This window comes from Uloborus diversus, chromosome 7 (genome assembly GCF_026930045.1).
Source record: "Uloborus diversus isolate 005 chromosome 7, Udiv.v.3.1, whole genome shotgun sequence".
NCBI classification, from domain to species: domain Eukaryota; kingdom Metazoa; phylum Arthropoda; class Arachnida; order Araneae; family Uloboridae; genus Uloborus; species Uloborus diversus.
The window spans coordinates 17,659,943-17,678,949 of record NC_072737.1 but is presented as its reverse complement, the minus strand read 5'-3'; the positions used below and the strand labels follow the sequence as shown (position 1 = coordinate 17,678,949).

Genomic DNA, 19,007 nt, shown 5'->3' with positions numbered 1-19,007 from the left:
AAATAATGTATAAATATTTTAGAACAAAAATCCGGTTATTTTTGGGTCCCCCCTCGTATCCTAAAGTATTGCACACACAGTGATGAGGAATGTATCAAAATAACAACAAGCTTATCAAAATTGTATTTCCCAAAAAGTGATACAAGTGCAATATTTTTTAAATGGGTACAAAACAAGAAAATAGTTTTTTTTTTACACTATAGGTAATTTTATTTGTTTTTGCAGTGCTTTGGGGGCTCATTAATGACCTTTATGTACCCCCCACTAACAAAAGCGTTAGAGCTCAAGGATAGCATCCACACAGGGCAGTAATGACAGACTGAACATTACCAGGACATAACCTAGACAAAAAAAAAAAAAAAAAAAAAAATCTTGCTTTGCCGCCATTTAAAAAATACTGCACTCTTATTACCACCTGCTTAACACAATTCTAAATCTTAAGAGAGAATTTGTCGTTATTTTCATTTATTCCTCATTGTTGTACTGTGCATGCAATACTGTTGAACATACAGTGTCTCGAAAATGAATGAATCCTTTGTAGTAACCCTGTATTATGCAAAACTTTTAAATTGAACTTGAGTTATTTCTGTAATATGTAATTAATTTCTACAGTTTTTGTAAAAGTTGCTCATTGAAGTTAGTACGTAACATAACAAACAATACATAAGGGGTCATCCACAAACATTACACTTTGAGGAGGGTGGGTGGTTCATGGAATTGTGAGTTTGTGATAAGGAGAGAAGGGTTAATAAGAAGTGTGACATCACACATTTGGGTTCAAATAACTTTTTTATAATAATATGTTTATGTAAATTATATAATATGACATATGGTAAGGAAGGGAGAGTCACAGGTGAAGTGTGATTTTGTGACAAAGAAGGTGGCAGGGTCAAATTTGTTCAAATAAAATGTCCCATTTATGAACAGCCCCTTATAACCTTTGATTGTTATTATACCAGAGAAGTCATATTTTGAGGGGGGCTCATGAAAGTGACAAGGAGGAAGGAGGAGGTAACAAAAAGTGTAACACAACACATTTTATTATGACATATGTAGCATGTCACATTTAAAGTCTTATGTTAGTCTGTAAAAAAAAAAAAAAAAAAAACAACACTCACTTTTAACAAATTTCAGAGAGTTGCACTCATATCTGAATTTTTTGTCGGTATTAGCAATTAAAGTTGGAATTAATTGTATTTTACAGTAAAAACAGCAATAGCATCAGCAATAAAGAAAAAATGGCAACACATTAACATTTTGTTCCACTTCTGCATTTAAATAAGTTCTAATCATGTCAATGCTCTTTTCTTTTTTTATTAATTATTTTTTTTTAAATCCATTTTAGCAACAGTTACTTCAAGGAAATCAACTTTCAACACCAAGTTCATCTTTCAGCAGTTCTACGAGCAGGAGGGACAAAAGAAAATAATTGTTTTTTATGTGACTTGTGTAGATAAATATATAAAGTGCCTTCAGAATCTCTCGACCATAATCAATTTGTTGTCTCGCTTATTCTCTTGGGTCACTTACACTGAGGAGACTAAAAATGTGTACAGATCAGGGTGAACCAATTTTAAAAACTTGGTAAGTCGGTAAAGACACAAAATAGAAGTGGTACTTTTGTATTACAGGAGAACTTTTTACTGTGACATGCGACAAGAGGAGGGGGTGAGGTAAAGTGTGACACTTTGTGGAAAAATAGGGGGGAGGGAGGTCAAATTTTTTGAAAAAAAGAGCGACACCATTTAAATTGCTTTTTGTTGAAAGGACTTGAATTTACCTTCGCCCTTTCAACTAAAATGGATTCATATATGAGGCAGTGAGAAGCAAAGGGATGTAAGTGGACATTTTCAAGTTTTGAGTTAAACACGTTTGAAGATAACATCCTAGAGGTAGGTTTTCATTGATTTTTTTTCTAAATAATGCTGGACAGCAGCAACTACCAGGACTACTAGTACTATCTCTTGCCCCAAGACAGAGGAGAGGTTCATCTACCATTTGTACTGATTATCTTCAAATCTTTGATTTTGCCACTTATATCCCCTTAGCTTCTCAGTGACTCATATGGATAGTTACCAACGTCCAATCAAATTGAGCAACGTAAATAACACAAATTGCATACAACACTTGTAATTCGCAACTGCAGAGCTTGAAAACGCTACCTTGCGGGGATTGTAAAACATTCCATCCCACAGGTTTCCTTCGGGGTAAATTACAGGCTTCAGACAGTTTGTTGTGTAACGTAATTTCAGAAGAATAGAAAAGAAAGCTTCCCACAAACACGATGAAAAATTACTGACATTCACTAAGCGTCAAAGCAAGTTACCGTATGTGTTTGTTATACCTTTTTCATCCGCCATTAGACAGTGGCTGCAGCGCCACCTATAGTTTATTGGAGTTGCGAATTGGAAAATTCTTGATCACAGTTTAATTTTGTAAGTTAGTGCATTACACTCACACGCACCACACCTAAATTTTGCATGAATATCCTTTCATGTTTCCAAATTTTATTTAATTTGATTTCCAAGCATATACAATATCATACACCCGATGAAGTTTCGCGGCCATAGAAAATTGCCCGGAATGGTTTTATTTACAAGTGAAAGAAATGCTAAGCTCAATGAAAAGTTCTGGAATGAATGGATCATTGATACCCTGCTTTTTGTTTGAATTGTTTTTCTTTCTCTTGATGCAATTGAGAGTCCAGATGCAGCAGTAAATCCCTCGTGTTCGGCAGATCTTTGGAGCACAGTTGGCATCGGATGAGTTTGAAGATGTTAGTCCTGAAAATGGAAATAAAGACATTGACTTCAAAATTATAGCAACACTTGATCCATTTGTGTCCTAGGGAGCATAAAATTGAAAATCTCGACTTCGTCTCAATTCCCAGCAGTGGAAGAATTTTAAATGTTACGATATTTTAAACTGCATTTGAAGATTGGATTTTTGTTTAGGGATAAAATGGAATGATTCGATGCAGTGATGTCGCTTTAGGGTTTTTTTATTGTACTTCATTTTATAATTTAACTACATTAGGTTTAGTACTTACAGACTGACTTTGATAAGCTTGACCTTGACAATTTTTACTTCATTTTAGAGAGTTTTGTAGAAGAAGAACAAGTTATTTTGACGTGGATTTGAGTAGGAATACTTTCGCAACTATATTGTGAAAATAATCGTGGCTAATTTCAACTAGGATCATTTGGAAGTAGAATAAAATCTACTCATATTTTGCTGCAAGATAGAACCTATTTTTAACACATTTTAAGAATTTATGTTAATTTAAAAATGGAAAAACTATGAATCTCTTTTTATAATGGCTAAGCAAACATTGTTAGCACTGCAAACAAACAAGAAAAAAAAGTTGCACTTAGAAAGGGACAGCATGATCTTAATTATTCCAGAAAAAATTGAGACATGCATCTAAAGGTGAGTGTTTCATTTTCCACAACTTCTTTGTTTTCGAAACATATTCTATTAAAAAATAGCGCATAAGACATATTTCAGTGGCGTAAGTGTCGGTCGCTAACTATGCAAAGTGTCATGAGGTGTTCCTGGTAGTCATTGGACATTCTCTTTAACAGTGTGTTAGTTTTCAATTCCTAAATTGGGTGTATGAAGTAACCCCAATGTATAGTTCTAATAGGTGCTTTTCTGGATCCTGTTCGATATGCTGAGACTCACCCCATTGAAATATGAAGTGAAAAAGGGGGCGCTTGAAACGAGTGTGAGCACTGGTCTATTGTACTGTCTCTGCTTTGATCCCTAGTAGAGCCCAATAACCAAAACAAATTTCAGCGGTTGCCTAACAGATATTTTAGGAAGTTCCCAGGGATCCACGTAGTGGTATCTTAAGAGTTCAAATCTCTGCGCAGCAGAGTAGAAGTCTCATTCACACCCATTGAAATATTCTATTATATGCTATATTTCAATTGCACATGTATCTCGAAAAAAGGGGAAAGTTGAAAAAATATTAGACCCCCATTATCGGATTTGGCACCCTTGATACGGCTCCCTTGATACATGTAAGAACCATGTTTCATTTCTTTTCTGGAAAAAAAAGTCGTACCACTCCTTGTGAGCAATAGGATAGTAAAAAAAGGATAACTTTTAATAAGCTGATATATAAAGCAATTGTTTAATATCGTAAGGTAAAAAAAACATAACAAATTTCATTCCAACACATTAAATTAAAATAATGTTAAAACAAAGCTGACGTTATGATAATAACGTAAATAATATCAAAAGTTGGCAAAAACCATGTGCGTGTGTATGTAGACTGAGAAAAAAAGACGCATCACTTACGTTGATTTGTCCACCATCTTGTACAGCTCGGCCAGATGCGTCTTCATCCCCTCGTAGTTCTCCTCCAGACTGCTGGGGGTGTGCAGGGGCAGGATGGAGATGTAGTCCGCCCTGTGGCTGTCTTCCGGCTCCGCGTTCAGCAAAAATTCCTGCGGTATCATGTTCCATTTCCCCTCGCACCGGAACATCTGCGGCGTCTTCGGCGTTCTCCTCTGTTCCAACAACCTTGGAGAGAAGAAAGACTCGGCCGGTCAGCATATGAAATGCTCGAAAATTAATTGCACAAAGGGGGTAAACCTGATGACAAATCCATGAATACTTGGCTTTGTCACCAGGAGGGTATAAAAAGACCCAAACATACACGAAAACTTTATATTTATCAGAATATCAATATCGATCTTGAGCACATTTTTTTACTTCCTTTTACAAAAAAGGAAGTATTGTATTCGCGAAAAAATTTTCACTCAAAAATCGCCCTTAATTTCCATTTTGCTCACCCCCAAATGAATGTTGAGTTTTTTTTTCGATTCGACCACATGCGGAAAAGTGCCTAAGAATGTATAGACACGCGAAATATCCATTTTGACCATCACCGAGGTAATTACAACGACTTTTCTCGTGACGTCTGTATGTATGTGCGTATGTATCTCGCATAACTCAAAAACGGAATGTCCTAGAAAGTTGAAATTTGGTACATAGACTCGTAGTGGGGTCTAGTTGTGCACCTCCCCTTTTGGTTGCTTTCGGATGTTCCTAAGGGGGTCTTTTGCACCTTTTTGGGGGGAAATCATTGTTAATTTCGATGTAAACTCAAGTGGCGTTATAATTTGTCGGACACTTGGCGATATATCGCCAGTCTTTTGGTCGCCAAGTTTTGTCGCCAACTTGGCGACAAATTTGGCGGAGTTTTTTTTTTTTTTTTTGGTTTCAATTTGGCCATTGTTGGTGATATTTAGAGAATAAATATTGAATCACATTAAAATAGCAAATAATGGGGAAATGACATTAAATTGGAGTAAAAGGAAGTCATGTGATGCACACATCAGCTCGTTTTAAAATAAAATTCCACTTGCAATAGGCCTATAATGACATAAGCCTTATAAATGCGACTATTGCTTTTTAAAAAATAGCGATAGGGGGTAAAAATCATTAAGTATTTTATTTATTATTTTACATACGAAGCTATTCAAGGAAAAATATTTTTGTATTTCCACAAGAGAGTAATTCACAGCTTGTTGCACAATTGCTTTAAAAATAAATTAAAAATTATAACTTCAATAAAACAAAGATTTTCAATTATTTATTTTTAAGTATTTTAATATACTACTATGAAGAAATTCGCAAGAAAAAGAACAATCTTCAACTACAAAAGAGCAACATATCGCAATAATAAGTGAAATAATTTCAAATCCGATAAAAAAATTTAGTAGGTAGTTTGTTTTGTTTAAGCACCCATTAAGTTTGTTTTAATTAAGCACCCATAAAAGATTTTAAGCCAAAAATTTTACAATGGTAAAAATTCTTTTTTTAATATATGGAAAACAAAAGCAATTGATTAAAATGAAATTTAAACTAATTAATCAATCTTTTCCTATTTATCAATTAAATATTCTTTCGCTTCATTCATATAATGAATGGAAAATATTTAATTTTTACAATTACCAGATATTGGGTGAGTACCGAGCATATAATAGAGTACTCGGTACAACACTACTTGAAAGTAAACTCATATTCTCAAAACATTGAAATGTGAAGAACAGATGAATTTTTTTCCTATGCAATTCATTCTGTTCAAAAACATCAATTGCTTGATTCAGGAAAAATTTCTACTCTGATAAATTGGACAGTTAACAAGTTTATTTGTGTGAAGGAGAAAATAAAACTTACTGGAAAAGATTACTCTTCAATTTTTCATGCATATAAGCTCTGGATCTGCTAGAATAGTCAGCTAAATCACCATCAGTACCCAACAACATGTTGAAAGCCATCCTTACTCCATTAACCTATAGTTGAAAAAAAAAAAAGAATTAAACATGTTTTAAAAAATGCAATCTTATATATAGATAAAATTTAAATACATTTAATTGTTTTTTGGGATACACAAAAAAGTAAAGATAATCAAAACTTTCAAAATTTTCTGGGTATAAGTAAAATCAAGAGGACAAATTAAAAATCTTTTTAAAGTCTTTCCTATGCACTAAAATGATTTACAAGCATTTTATTTGTTAACAAATATATACTGACAGCAGATAAAAGTTTTTAATTATTGAGGCTTTCTCTTTCTTGTAGGTCCACAATGACATTATTATCAATTGCACAAGAAAGGCTTTGATCACATTGAAAATCAGAAAAAAAGGGGTTATATAACTCCAGTTCTATATAAGTAGGAAGTTCCAAACAAATTCACTCTTCTTTTGGCACTAATATTTTAAATGTGTATGTTCTCACAACTAAAATAGCAAAAATAAAAACACTAATTTGGGGTTTTTAATTGATATCTTTGGTCATACAAAGACGAGTCTAAGCTACAAACACTCTTGATCTTAAGATAAATAAATACCTTTGTGCTGAACAGTAAAGTAAGAAAAAACGTCAAAAAAAAGCACAAATTGCCAATTACAGCAGACACGTGTTTCGAAGTTACAGGGAACGCCTTTTTCAATGCAAAAAGTAATGAGCTTATGGATGAAAAGACATTTGGCAATTTCCTTTTTTTGACGTTTTTTCTTACTTTACTCTTGATCCTGTCTGCCTTTGGAAAAAAATAAGAAAAGAATAGGGAAGTTTTCGATTTTTCAATTTTATTTTTATATGATAGAGTAACATGTATGAACATCATAGGTGAAAAAATTTTTGCTATACGATAAGTAGTTTTTTTTAAATTAATTTTTAAAGTTCAAGCCCTTGTGACGTCAAATGGCATAGGAAGTGACGTCATGCGCTCTTCCGATAGGAGAGAAACGCTAGCGAACCGGTTCCCATGTCATGGGAGAAACCGAAGAACGTGCATTCGATTTCGAAGACGAAACGTAAAAGGCTTATCTCCTCGCATTTAACTCCTCGCGTTTCTGGAACATTAAACCTCTCATCCTCTCAGAAATATTCGAATATCATCATTGATGTTACTTGAGGAAGATTATTTAGATTGTGCTTTAACGAATCCGGTCTCCATAGTGTGTTCAAAAGGATTATTGAATGTCTAAAAAATAAAAATATCAGCGCGCTCAAAACGTCCGTACGAAAACAAGGGATCTTCGGCGGAAGTGCCCCGTGACGTAAGCTCGTGACGTTTCAGAAGAACGCACTTTTGCGAGTGGATTTTAAAAAATTCATTAAAAATCAATCACGGTGTTTTAAAATTCGGCGATGGTGAATTTTTTAGTTTTGAGGATCAATGAACAATATCCAATAGCCAAAATAGGAACATTTAATAGGTTGCAACTTCCCTATTATAAAAATCAGTTCATCCATTTAGGACTTTCATTGCCAAAGAATGATACAGAAATACACACAAAAATATAACCCCTTCCTTGCTGTATCAGGAAAACAACACTAAGTACACCCCAACTATTGCACCCCAACAAGGAAAGTGATACAGTTCAATATTTGGCAAAAGTGTACTAACTGATTGATTTAAAAATATAAATTTGATGCACTTTCTTGCCACAAAACTCTTTAGAAAGTTGGCTTACATAGCTGGTGAGAGGTAGGGTAAAAACTATATAATGACTAGTGGCACATCATTAAATTTTTAAAATTTAGAAGAAATGTTTTCCAAAATTTAAGTGAGCATTACTATTTAGTAGTAAGTCTCCGCAGTGGCGTAGCGAGAAAAAATCCTTGGAGGGGGTTAATTTTTTCTGAAGTTTAAAGTAAAGCCATTCCCTCAAATTTATACACCTATACTATATATATATATATATATTATATATATATATATATATATATATATATATATATATATATATATATATGTATATATACCTATATATATATATATATATATATATATACACATATATATTGTTTTGGGTCTCATGGGGGGGGTTCTGACCCCCCTATCCCCCCCATGGCTACGCCACTGAGTCTCCGTCCGTAAGCCAGGGCTAAGGCCAGAACCACATGCAATATACCAGACAGCCTGGTTATCACATCCTAAGACTGCAGTTTCAATCGTATTAGTACTCCTCAGTCTGGAATAATGAATAACTGAGCTGGAGGTAGATGTCATCTCATTGAAAATCTGAGAGTGCTAATACACTGGCAGATAAAGTTAATTTACTTCACCATTGAATGTCCACAGCATGGCGCGGTTCGACTCGTGAGTTGAAGGCAAAGCTTGGGTGTTTAGCAGTAAGTTAATGCTCCTAAGCCATGGCTAAGGCAGAACTACCTGCAGGGCCAGATTCAGGCATGGGTACAGGGCACCAATTTTGTAGGTAAAGCTTATGTCGGACTCATTGCATATTGCACTTTTGCTTTTTGAAAAATTATATTATAGATACATGAAATACACCGCCAGCTCAGTCAATTCCAGCCCAGGACTGCTGTTTCGTGCTTATTAGCACTCAACAGCCCAGCATAGGACTAACTGAGCTGGAGATGGAAAACCTCTTAAGGAAGCCAAGAGTGCCAAACAAACTGGTAGCTAACATAAAATTAGAACTGACCAGATGAGTGATCGAAGCAATTGTTCGGTTCAACTCGAAGATTGAAGGAAAGGCATGGTATGTTCAGTAAGCTACCACCCTATATACATAAGTTGCCGCCCTATCGGGCGGTAACTTCATGTTTTCATTTTCTTACTTTACTTTGATCTTGTCTAGTTTTGGAAAAAAATAAGAAAAGAATTATCAAAATCAGTTCATCCATTTAGGACTTTCGTTGCCAAAGAATGATTGCCGTCCTATCGGGCGGTAACTTATCGGAATATACCATGCCTTGCCTTCAATCTTGGAATTGAACCAAACTATTGCTTCAGTCACTCGTCTGTTTTGTGCTAATACTATGTTAGCTACTAGTTGGTTTGGCACTCTCGCCTTCCGTAAGAGGTTTTCCGCCTCCAGCTGAAGTCACTTCCTATGCCGGGCTGATGAGTGCTAATAAGTACAAAACTGCAGTCCTCGGCTGGAATTGACTGAGCTGGCGGTGTATTTCTGCCTTAGCCTTGGCAAAAGGTTGGTAACTTACTGAATATATTATAGATAATTTTGAAATTTATGGCTTACAGCAACAGGCAAAGATTGAAAACATCTTATAATGGATAATTATTGTATGCTATATCACTTCTACTTTGATAATGTCTTGTACATTATATTGCAATAAAAGGTACTGCCAAATTTAGCACGTGGCTGTGTTAACGCAAAGTACTAAAATATCTTCACTATAGAATGAGCGGACGGGGGGGGGGGGGGGCACCAAATAAGTTTCGTGCTTAGTGTCTTCAAAAATCATAGTCGGTCCCTGACTACAAGCAATATGCCAGATTGCCTGGTTCAGATTTTTGACATTACTATATTTGATTTAGCAAACCAACAAAATATACCTGACAAATATCTTCCAATGGAAATTCTGTGTCGAAGGCTATTTCGATATCATGCTCTGGATATAGAGCATCTCCTGTGTTTGAATCATATCCTAAGCCGCATAATGCACCGGTGTAAGTCTTTCTATCCTTGTCTGTCCTGAAAATGTTAAATCAAAAACAAATCAACACATTATTAAGGATACTTCTAATTTAAATGCCAGCACAGTATAGTTTAAAATAATGTTTTCCTTTTTTTAAGAACAGCTATGGGAACATGAACATTGGAATTTAATTTGTGTGATTTTAAATCAAGATTTGATTTTTAAAGATTTTAGCTAACCAACTGAAGTTTATATTTTGAGATTTTATAAATTACACACAGTAGGATGTCATTGATCTGGTTTAAGTTGAAGACTTTCTTAATAACTTTATTTTCACATATTTCACTTTCTTCTACAAGTACATTTCACATCTATACAAATAATATAAAGCTGAAGAGTTTGTTTGTTTGAACACGCTAATCTCAGGAACTACTGGTTCGAAATGAAAAATTCTTTTTAGTCCTTTTATTGAGGAAGGCTATAGGCTGTAATTTACATTGATATTTTAGTTAGCAAAAAAGTTATTCAATGTTTTATGTGATTTTTAACTGTTTTTAGTATTTTTCACCCTACAGAACCCAAGCTAATTTTGACAGAACAATATTTTTTGTACTAAAATGTAGGAAATTTAATTTTTAGTGTGATGATTTTTTTTTTTTTTTTTTTTTTTTTTACAGATAGTGGTTTTTGTATTTTTTATGAACTTTTGAAAAAAAAAAAAAAAAAAACCTTTACTTTGCAATTTTTCCTGGGTTAAATTTTTTTAAAACTCATCTTGCAAAAAGTATAAAGGTCTGTTTTCTAAAATTTCACTATGTAATAGTAAAAACATTTCACCTCCTTAAGAAAAAAAGTTTTCAAAAATACGCAATAGATTTTTTTTTTACAATTATTTTAATGCGGAGCACGACACAGCTTCTAAGCGTAGCCAAAGGTTTCGAAATCTTCAATTTATGATGGCCATTATGTCATGGCAATGATGTCATGGCCACGTGATCCAACTGCAGCACTTGCTCTTGCTTCTTTTTCCCCCCATTCAGGAATTTTATTCATCCCCCCCCACCCACGTTTTGCTGTTGTTATTTAACGTTACATATTTGTCTGCATTATTCAATAAAAGCTGAGTTTTTTAAATCTTTTACAACCCACGGGGAACAGAGAGCTTTTTTTTGGTGCTATTTTAATTAAATAAATAAAGCACGCGTTTTTTTGCATGATCTTTGTTTTAAATACATAGAAAAAGATTATTATACCATCAGAGGTAGATATGCATAGATCATATAGATAGATTGATAGATAAATATAGAGATCGATATAGGTAGATGGTCAGTAAGAGATAGATAAGCCCATATGTAAGGAACGTCAACGGGTGATCTTAGCACCAACATCGCGGTGCAGATGCTTCTAGTCAAATATACAACTCAATAAAATCTTCAAATTCTTTGAAAATTATCAAATGATTCACGTTCAAAAGTATTACCTGATTTCAGCATAGGGTGCAAAAATAAGACAAATCAAAGAAGGAAGCCCGAGAATTTTCGGCATCAAGGTTGTGTTCCTGAGCATCAGTTGACCAGTTTCTGCACCCACACCAACGTGGGCAGCAACCAACATGGTCGTGTTTGGATCCTGAGGTTCAGAATTGAAGGAAATGTTGTTTAAGCTGCTCGCTTCTACTTGGATGCATCTGAGAATAGAATTGAAAGAAACATATTAGATCCAAAATCTGGTTAGAAAACTGAATGATACGAAAATAAGAAAAACCATCCTTTTTAAGCAAATAAAGTCTTTTTTTAAGAACGGAATTTTAATCAACTTTATTTGCTTTAGAGTCTTTTTTTCTTTCCCCAATCAAATTTTATTTGACTTTTTTAATATGAGAGCATTCATCAAAAGTTGGTTAGTGTTTTTTTTTTTTTTTTTAGTTTTACAACTAAGTAGCAACATCTTTTTCATTTCATTTTAGTTCTTTCTTGTTTCCTCTACAATTTTTTTCTTGTTTACTCAGCTATTGAAAAAAATTAGATTTTTTTATTAAATATTCGTTTTTGCTTAAATAGATTAGAGTGAGAAATACTCACATTTAAAAAAAAAAAAAATCCATTACATTAAAAGATAAGAATAACTTAAATGGGTCAGGGCCCAATACAGGCTGATTTTGCTACCGTTTTTTCGGTACCTTCACAAAAATCTTGTTTTGAAATCGGTACTTTCACAAAAATCAAGTAATAAAATCAGTAGCTTCACAAAAACATCAAAAATTTCACAAAAATTCACATTTTAAAATATAAAATTTGTTTTCTCTGTTTAAAACAAAATATACTCATAAAATAAAATTATAAGCAGGTTTATATGAACAATCGCTTAAATAGAAACCTTTTTGTAGTATTTTAACTAATTTTTAGCTGTTTCTCACCAAAGTGTATTTATGCAATGTTATCACAATCTTTAAACATCTGTCTTGAGGAAACGTTTTTCTCATAATTTCCTATATTGTACACAGTATATAGACCATTAAGCTGAAATTACGATGGTATTTTTCGTACTTCTTAGGTTTTTAGCTCCCCCCCCCCCCCCAAAAAAAATGAAACCTGTTAAAAATAATACTAGATGACATTTACACTTTTTGAACTAAAATTTCACTTGTTCCACTACTTCTTTTACAAAAATTAGGATGTGTCTAAAATTTAACAAAAACAATGCTGATTAAAAAAACTTTCACAAAAATAGGTAGCGAGAAAAAAAATCCTGGATTGACCCCTTTGGGTTCAAAAACATAGTTCTGATGCATAAAATGTGGACAGATTTGTAGTTCATTACAAAGTTCTAATGTTGCCAAAAACCTTTTTAAAAAACAGTATGTAGATTTACAAATATTTATGATTGATTTAAGATGATACACTTCAAAGACTTGAAAAATAAATAAATAAATAAATAAGTATAAAAATAAATAAGTAAATAAGTCCGAGAATCGGATGAGCACTATATTTCATTAAAAGAATGCTCTTATTCTTGTTTCATTCTCTAAAATGTCCTCTTGTTTGTTGGTTATTATCATTATTTTTTACACTATACATTATCAAGAACATATTCAACATTAGTCATTGCATATAAGTCATTCAGTTTCTTGAAATTCCAAATATGATTAGATTTATTAGAGTGTTTGCTTGAAACTTATTACAACTAAGCTACATTTTTATTCTCCTTCTTCATTTTCTATAAACTACCTCATATCAAACATGTACTCTTAGTCATTTTAGCCAAAAATAAATAAATTTTTAAAAACTGTTCCAATTTAAACAAGTAACTTCCTTCTCATAATTGTTTTAGCTATTATTTTAGATTAAAATAAAATATTTAAAAAAATTCTTAAAATATTTTTTTCACAAAAATGTGGTGGTTGAAAAACAATTTTCCACAAACGATATCTTAAATGGTTATGAAATTTGAAGCTTCACTAATTACTGATTTCCAAAGAACAGAATGTCATAAATTTTTCTCACCTGCAAGTATCTGTACTTGTAAGTCCTATATATTTGGCTTCAAGAGGATTACTAGGACCATGCAGATAAACCTATGGGAGAAAAAGGTGAATGTTCTTTATTAGTTCCATCAATTCAAGATAATGTTACCTGAATATTTAAACATCCTTCTTTACGAGAACACATATATCCCGTTATTTTCCTTTATTGCCTCAAAAAGGTGACTTCTGAAAGTTTCATGAAAGTTTTATATGGTCAGGTAGAGATTCTTTTTTCTTTTTTTAGGCTTCGACATGGACTGACCCAAATAATAAACAAAGAGCGAAAATTGAAAGTTATTTTAAAAGCCTTGCTTGAATTAATTACAAATATTTTATTTGTTAACAAACATAAGATGGCAACAGTTAAAAATTTTAAATCATTGAAATAATATTTCCGATCATTTCCATACAATTAAAATCACGAGAAATACGCAGACGACAATCTATTACGATTTATCTTTCTTATTGTTGCATTAATAAAAATATTTTTATTCGCAAAAAAAAAAAAAAAGAAAATCAACACCTCTTTTAGCGATCGACGTCAAAATAGAACCATAGCCTGTTTACATATGGATTCACATATATTCCGAATTTCAACCAGAACGTAGCATTACTTCTTGAGATAGGGCACTCACAATGGAAAAAAAGAACGGGCGATTGCGCAACCCCCCTTTTTAGCTGTTGACACAAAAATAAAATCAGTTCTTATACCCACTAAGGGCTACTTGCCGATAAATTTTTCTTTCATTCCGTTCATTATTTCTTGAGATACAGCAGTCACAATTGACGACAAAAAACGTTCTATAGCTCAACCCCCGTTTGAGTTATTGACACCAAAATTGAATCAGCACCTGTTCCTGTTAATACCAACATATGGACCAAATTTTGTTTGATTCCGCCAGTTACTTCCTGCGGAATAGCAAGCACGCGTAACTCGAAAAACGTCCCATTGCTCCATCCCCCCTTGGAGGAATTCGCGCCAAAAACTAATGGGCACAAGTTCACATAGGGCACATATGTGTACTAAATTTCATTCGATTTCATGCGGTAGTTTTTGTTGTAGAGCGGCCACAAAAAACTGGTCACACACAGACGTGACACACATACATACACACACATACATACACACACACAGACAGACAGACAGACATTTTCCAAAAATGGTCGAAATGGACTCAGCACACCTCAAAACGTTCGAATCCGTCAAAATTCGAAATTCGAAAATTTGTACGAATCCAATACTTTCTTTTATATATTAGATATAGAAGAAAGTAAAAATGGGGTCTTTGATTAATTTTTAGGGCTTTCGACTACTAAATATGGAGCAGTCAGAAGCAAAAGGGATGTAAGTGAACTTTAAAAGTTTTGAGGAAAATGCGTTTAATGATACTGTCCTAGGTAGGCCTTCATTGAAACTATTTTCTAAATCTTCTGTATATCAGTACCTACCAAGGTTACTAGTACCTTCTCTTGCCAAAAAGCAGAGGAGAAATTTTCCTATCATTTGTACTGGTGTCCTCATATTTTTCATTTTGTCACTTTTACATCCCTTGCTTCTCACTGCCTTATATCATCACATCAGAGCAACAGTAAGATATCTTAGTGTTATTTCTGGGATAGATATCTTACTCTTGCTCTGAGGTAACCATATGGCCTTTTGAGGAGTCCCTACAAAGGGTACTTGAAAACAGCAGAGGTCGGAGTGGAGATTTCAAAAATTTTAGGACACAAATTTGATAAAATTTTAGGACATTTCTAGGATAACAAATTGTCAGCTTTAAAAGCTATGTGAAGTATTTGCCGTGAATCATTTTGTTTAACAAGTAAAAGGCATGAATTTTTTTGAGTCAAGAAACTACTGAAAATTTATTCTAACATATATATAAAGGGAAATTTACATAAAATTTAAATAAAGTGTAAAACAGTGTTGCCACTCTTTGGCTACGTAATAGACTGAAATTAAATTGGGATGGAGCTGTGAAAATTGTAGTTAGTAGTCTAACAAGTTTTTCAAACTTAAATGCAATTTATATGCTTGATTTATGCAGCGGATGATAAAACGTTTCAAACTCAATCTTGATAATTATAATAGAATGCATTCAATCTTTTATTCTTAAACACAGTGAAGTAAAAGTATATACTACATACCAGTAGGATATATGTATGTCTAATTGCTTCTTTACTTGCCTTGTTATTGTTGAAAAAATATCCTTAATAAGGAGAGATTAAAAGTAGGGTGCAAGTCCAAAATTTATTACGTACTTAACTTTTATCAGATAATTTGATACTTTTTGATATCTCAGAAACATTAAAATGTCCTTGTCAGTTACAAATACATCATTTAAAGATGCAAATGAATAAATGTTTTTTTACGGCGACTAAAACTATAAGAAAATCTCCGCTTACGAAATTTTATCTTGGAGTGAATTCGGAACAAAAGCTTTGGATTGTTTCATCATAACGAATTTGTTTTCAGTGGAAGGCAAAGAACGGAATTTTAAATACAGCTTGATTTTTTAAGCTACTTGTCAACCTCTTATGCCTCGCCACATCAGCATGAGATAATACCTGTAAAAATCCTTGATTTTATCAGTATTGGAAAGATAATGCACAAACAGAACAAAATGCTTCAAATTCATCCTTTTCTGCACCCCACCTTGTGCTGATTTTGTATCTCTTCCTGTCTTGGTTTTTCTCCAACCACAAGGAAGAGAATTTCGATTTCCGTGGCATTTTAATAAAATAAATTGTTATTCACATTTTTAAAGCAAAAACTCTACCCTTTGTACTGGAAGAACAAGCTAATGCTAAGACTACAACACAAGAAAAGCACTATAAAAATAAATATTACCTCCCACCTGGAGACAACCCATTTAAATTTTGCTCTTAATATATTTTTTGAATCAAGTGTTTGTATTTGGGTTCTTATTTTATTTTATATCTTTTTGACAGAAGAGGAATACCTTCAAGAGTTACTAAGTATAGATATAACAAACAGCTTTATATTGAGCATCTGTTTTGGTTGACTGCATCCCTCCCCCCCCCCTTTCTACAGAAAAAAAAGCAGCTGTAACATAGGTTTTTCTCTTTCTTTTGTAGAAACAATTTCTTAGGGTCTACAAAGTTTATTTTGTCCTAAAGTATAGGCATGTCATGATGGAAAGTTTCATTTTTAAGTTGAATTCCATTTTTCTGCGCAAGTAGGGAATAAAATGTGAAAATTTTAGTAATTTTAGGACAAAATTTTAGGGCAAAATTTTAAATTTCAGGATTTTTAGGACAACTTCTACCCTTGAAACAGGCAGGGCCGGATTTAGGGGAGGGTAGGCGGAGCTACTGCCCCGGGGCCTCCACAACAAAGGGGCCCCACAATAAATTTTTTACAAAATATCGTAACTTTCACGGGTCAGCAAATTGTACGTTTTTTCTCCTCTATAAATTATAATAATACAAATACAAATGTGACGAAAAAAACCGGCTCTGGGCCCAGCTAGACTGGTCCTAGTCAATTTACAATCCCCAGTGAAGATCAATGGCCCTCTTAAAACTATCTACTCCCTTGCTCATTACCACCTCTTCCGGTAAACTGTTCCAAGGTTCCACTACCCTGCTGAAATAATAATTTTTCCTAATATCCATGTTAGCCTGAGATTTAAATAGCTTAAAACAATGACCCCTTGTCCTGTTTTCAGTGCTAAACTTGAGCCCCGTAACATCTTTCGTTTTAATAAATTTAAACAGCTGAATCATGTCCCCTCGGTCTCTTCTTCGCTCAAGACTACATTTTTAGCCTTCTAAGCCTGGAATCATAATCTAAGTGGGAAAGTCCATTTATTAGCCTTGTAGCCCGCCTTTGAACCCTTTCCAATACATTAATATCTTTCTTAAGATAAGGAGACCAAAACTGAACAGCATACTCCAAATGGGGTCTTACCAAACTTCTATATAAGGGCAGAAGAACTTCTTTAGATTTGTTTGAAATAGATCTATTGATAAACCCAAGCATCTTATTGGCTTTGTTGCTAGCAATGCTGCACTGTTGGCTAAACTTTGAATCCTGACTTATTAGGACCCCCAGATCAGTAACTTTGTCTGCCTGACTAATGACTGAACCTTGCAAATAATAACTTGTACACTTATTTCCATGCCCTAAATGTAGCACTTGACATTTCCCAACATTAACTGCCATACCCCATTTATCAGCCCACTCCGTAATATGATCTAGATCCTCTTGCAGCTGTTTTGCTTGTTCTTCATTATCTATAGTGCCCATAACTTTGACATCATCAGCAAAACAATTCATGTTCCCAGAAATATTTTTGTGAATATCGTCCATAAAAACAATAAACAAAACAGGCCCTAACACTGATCCTTGAGGAACCCCGCTTAAAACCTCACTCCAATTAGAATAATTTCCCCTTACAACTACCCTTTGTTTCCTTCCGGTCAGCCAGTTTTTTACCCAAATGAAAGTTTTCCCTCCTATTCCTATATCAGCTAATTTGCTAATATAGGATTAATAGGATAATAATAATAATATTAAAAAATAAATAGCAATAACTTCAGGATGCATTTACTATTAAAGTGCTTATTGAAAATATCGGATATATACATATATATATATATATATATATATATATATATATATATATATATATATATATATATATATATATATATATATATTATATATCAAAATATTCGGATATATATCAAGATATCGGATATTTTCGAAAATATGATGATCTTTTCGAAAGCTGATTAGGGGCCTCCACACTTCCAAATCCGGCCCTGGAAACAGGTCATCATAGGGGCTTTTGAGGTGCCTCAAGAACCCTGCATTTTGTCGGCAAAATAACCAACCTTATATAGCCTTATACAACTCTAGCTCTTTTCTGGTACTTTAGGTATTTCCAGTATAGACATCCTAAAATGGCACAAAAAAAAACAATAAAATATTTACCTTACGATTTGTAGTCTTCAGATCACTAAATTTGGTAGCATCTTCCAAAGAAAACTGGACAGTATTGGAAGCAGTATCGAACACTTGAGGTTGATTAGCAGCATAACTTAAATACTCCAATCTGATATCATGGTTTTGCTAAGAAACAAACATCATTCAATTAAAAGTATGAAATACAGTTATAACCAATTTATATATGCAGTGCAATATACACTCAAGCACCCTTTTCCTTTTTCTCAGAATCTCCCTTCAGGTGAAAATATAATCAGCACCACACACACAAAAAAAAAGTAAAATTTCACGTCAATGTTAAGAAAAGAGCAATTTTCCAACACAAAATTTAAATTTAGACCTCTGTGTTTTTTGTTTTTTTTTAATCCCAAAATTTCAGTCATTTTTATATATTAAGCAGCATCAGGTGCAGTCTTTGCATGTTGACATGGCTGTTAAAATGATGATTCTTAGTAAGATGAATTCACATGTATTAATGAATTATGTTCTGAAAATTTCAGAAAAATATTTAAATACTAGATAAAAAGTAATTCTAAAACTAAAGTACATCAACTTAACAGAACTTTGCCAATCTAT

General features: G+C 33.3%; 2 protein-coding genes across 2 annotated transcripts in view; one reads left to right on the top strand and one right to left on the bottom strand.

Annotated features, from left to right (window-relative positions):
* Positions 1 to 1,481, top strand: part of LOC129225623 (serum response factor-like) — a 104,693-nt gene extending 103,212 nt beyond the window's left edge. The window contains exon 7 of the mRNA XM_054860089.1: positions 1,346 to 1,481. Within this exon, the coding sequence (XP_054716064.1) occupies positions 1,346 to 1,429 (84 nt within the window). The 3' untranslated portion in view covers positions 1,430 to 1,481. The remainder of the gene's footprint in view (positions 1 to 1,345) is intronic.
* A 1,012-nt stretch (positions 1,482 to 2,493) lies between these two features.
* The window catches only part of LOC129226295 (ATP-dependent RNA helicase TDRD9-like), a 68,433-nt gene continuing 51,919 nt past the window's right edge, over positions 2,494 to 19,007 (bottom strand). The window contains exons 22-28 of the mRNA XM_054860899.1: positions 18,420 to 18,557; positions 13,437 to 13,507; positions 11,414 to 11,620; positions 9,851 to 9,989; positions 6,193 to 6,308; positions 4,306 to 4,530; positions 2,494 to 2,783 (exon numbers count right to left, since the gene is read on the bottom strand). Coding sequence (XP_054716874.1) covers positions 2,645 to 2,783; positions 4,306 to 4,530; positions 6,193 to 6,308; positions 9,851 to 9,989; positions 11,414 to 11,620; positions 13,437 to 13,507; positions 18,420 to 18,557 — 1,035 coding nt within the window. The 3' untranslated portion in view covers positions 2,494 to 2,644. The remainder of the gene's footprint in view (positions 2,784 to 4,305; positions 4,531 to 6,192; positions 6,309 to 9,850; positions 9,990 to 11,413; positions 11,621 to 13,436; positions 13,508 to 18,419; positions 18,558 to 19,007) is intronic.